Source organism: Portunus trituberculatus, chromosome 41, assembly GCF_017591435.1.
Source record: "Portunus trituberculatus isolate SZX2019 chromosome 41, ASM1759143v1, whole genome shotgun sequence".
Classification (NCBI taxonomy): Eukaryota; Metazoa; Arthropoda; class Malacostraca; order Decapoda; family Portunidae; genus Portunus; species Portunus trituberculatus.
Window position 1 is genome coordinate 27960728 of NC_059295.1, and position 2500 is coordinate 27963227.

General features: G+C 45.5%; 2 protein-coding genes across 7 annotated transcripts in view; one reads left to right on the forward strand and one right to left on the reverse strand.

Annotated features, from left to right (window-relative positions):
- The window catches only part of LOC123516867, a 130325-nt gene that overhangs the window by 121103 nt on the left and 6722 nt on the right, over positions 1-2500 (reverse strand). The gene's annotated exons all lie outside the window — the stretch shown is intronic.
- Positions 1-2500, forward strand: part of LOC123516860 (allene oxide synthase-lipoxygenase protein-like) — a 96719-nt gene that overhangs the window by 80284 nt on the left and 13935 nt on the right. Inside the window, exon 1 of one of the 6 annotated variants that reach the window (XM_045276567.1) lies at positions 1902-2500. This exon is cut by the window's right edge and continues 531 nt beyond it. The exons of the other annotated variants lie outside the window; for them this stretch is intronic. Within the exon in view, the coding sequence (XP_045132502.1) occupies positions 2378-2500 (123 nt within the window). The 5' untranslated portion in view covers positions 1902-2377. Of the gene's footprint in view, positions 1-1901 lie in introns of those variants that run through there. 6 annotated transcript variants of the gene reach the window in all.

Sequence of the window (2500 nt, forward strand, 5' to 3'; positions counted from 1 at the left end):
TCTAGGAACATTGGAAGCAGGCTGAAGTGTGTTTGACCCTGCAGAAGCCCCAGGAACAATAACAGTGCACAGAGTCTCGCAATCACGTGTTCCTTTCATCACCTTCCGCCACGTACCATGATCTCTGCACAATAGTGGTGATAGTGATAGTAGCAGTAATAGTAGTAGTAGTAGTAGTAATAGAAGTAGAGGTAGAAGTAGAAATAGAAGTAGTAACAGTAATGGTATTAAAAAAGAACAACAACAGTACCTCTAGTTACATAAATTACATAAATACTTTTGTTATTGCCTGCACTCTGCAATACATCCTCTTACTCCTTCCTTCCTTCCTCCTCTTCTCCTCCTCCATCCTCCATCCTCTATAATAAACGGCAAACACCTTCAACAAAAAAACAAATCGGACACATTCTTCCCAAACGTATACGACAGACATTGTAGCAAAACGTGTGGCCTATCGTGCCCCCTGACGGGACGCACGAAGCAAAACGTAGGAGCCTAGCAAGATAACGCGACTGAGAGGAGGAACACATGATGGTGACGTGGCAGGATGAGAGTGGTTAAAGGCGGAGGCGGGTACACGGTTTGTGAGAGGGGTGGAGAATGGAGGGGTGGGATGGTGGAGTGGTGGGAGAGTCTACTTAGAACTGTGAGAAACGTTTTTGACTTGTTATACTTCATTCCATTCAAGTTAGTTGTTTGTATTTTTTCGTTGTTGTTGTACGTTTCTCTCTCTCTCTCTCTCTCTCTCTCTCTCTCTCTCTCTCTCTCTCTCTCTCTCTCTCTCTCTCTTTTGTTCGTTCTGTCACTGTACTGATCATCTTTAACACACAATCTCTCTCTCTCTCTCTCTCTCTCTCTCTCTTTCCAGCCTCAGAACTTTGCCCCAGCTCATTCTTACTCCCTTAACCCGGACCTCCCTCCGTTCCTCCCAGCACTAATGTTAACCGAGAGTTCATGTTGTTCTTCACTTCCCTTTCCCTGCAGCCTCGCCCTCCCTTACATACGTTTTATCTCCATTTTTCTTCTTTACCCCCAGCAACTAATTTTTTCATTCCCTATTATTTTGTTCTTATTTTTTCTTATTCCTATATGAAAGACAGTGATCAGTAACAATTTAAATAAGGAAAGATAAGTAAAAAAACGCCTTTCCCTCTCACTACGCCAATTTTTCAAGGCCAGAGACAAGCCGGGATTTTTAAGACAGTTTTTTTCCTTCTTTTAATGAACTAGAAATCTTGCCAGTCTACCATCAGGACCATAGAAATACTCTTAAAAACACGGCTATCTGGAATTGGAGCAATGGAAAGCAGTGATGGTGAGAGGGTAAAGCGTTTCAGAATACGAACCTAAGTAAGAATAAATCAGAAATATTTGTATGGTATGACAACCGTTCCTGCTATCATCTACCATCGACACATACCAGCGAAAGAATTACTTAAGACTTTCAAAACCTTCACTACATTCCTCTACAAAGACAGCGGTAGAGATAAGACACGAGAGTACACTTAGGTGAGAAAGTGTCCACAGGGAGAGTAGTTGTCTGAGCGATAGCCAGTAAATTGTTGTAAGCACCACCGTTACGTTGGATCTGTCCAATTTCGCTTTGACCTATCTGACTAGTAAACCTTCCATTCGTACCCTTGATAAATAGCTTGTTTTCATTCTTTTCCGCTTTTATTTCCCTAACTATCATTTTAATTTCCTCTGGCTTCTTCGTGTCCATGATAGTAATGATATAATCTATCTACGAACATACTCTGAGCGGGATGGTTGGAGGTGGAGAGGGTGACGGACATACCCACTGGGAGAAATGGGCCCCCGAGTGCCGGCGTTTGCTTCAGCACGGTGGGCGGGAGAGGGGTAGCTATGGTATGGGGGACGGGAAGATGTGACGACTGGGCATCTGATGAAAATTTCGCCTTTATTAACTCTGCGATCTTGTTGTGAGGGCGGCCGCCAAATACCGTGGCTGTGGCAGAGTGTGATGCAAGATGATGCAAGATCACACCGCCATTAATTTATCTTCGCATGGGGGACGCAAAAGGGAGAAAGGAACGCTGTAGCGGCAGCCACACACTACAGTACCTGGCAACCGTGCGCCGCCGGTATTACATAATGTGCGGTGCCGTCCGGCTCTCCCTTAGTTCTGCGACAACGCTCGCAGAGACAACAACGCGTAATCTTGTAGTCGTATTATCCGTTTAGCTCTCACTTAACTTCTTCTCAAAAGTGTTTGAGAGTCTCATCGCGAAATTCAATAGTTGTGAAAGTGATCTCTGAGGGAACAGTGTCGCCACCACGCCCTGCTTCTGCGGTACCTTAAACCAGTGTGACAGTCTTGTGCTGCGACTCTGCCACGTTAGTGGTATTCTCCCCAATGCGGGGCTGTTGTGGCTTCACCAAAAAGTGGATCATGAATCTCAAAGCAAACGGCGCTTCCAATACCCAGTACCGCGTGCACGTCGTCACGGGCGATAGGCGAGGCGCTGGGACGGACGCC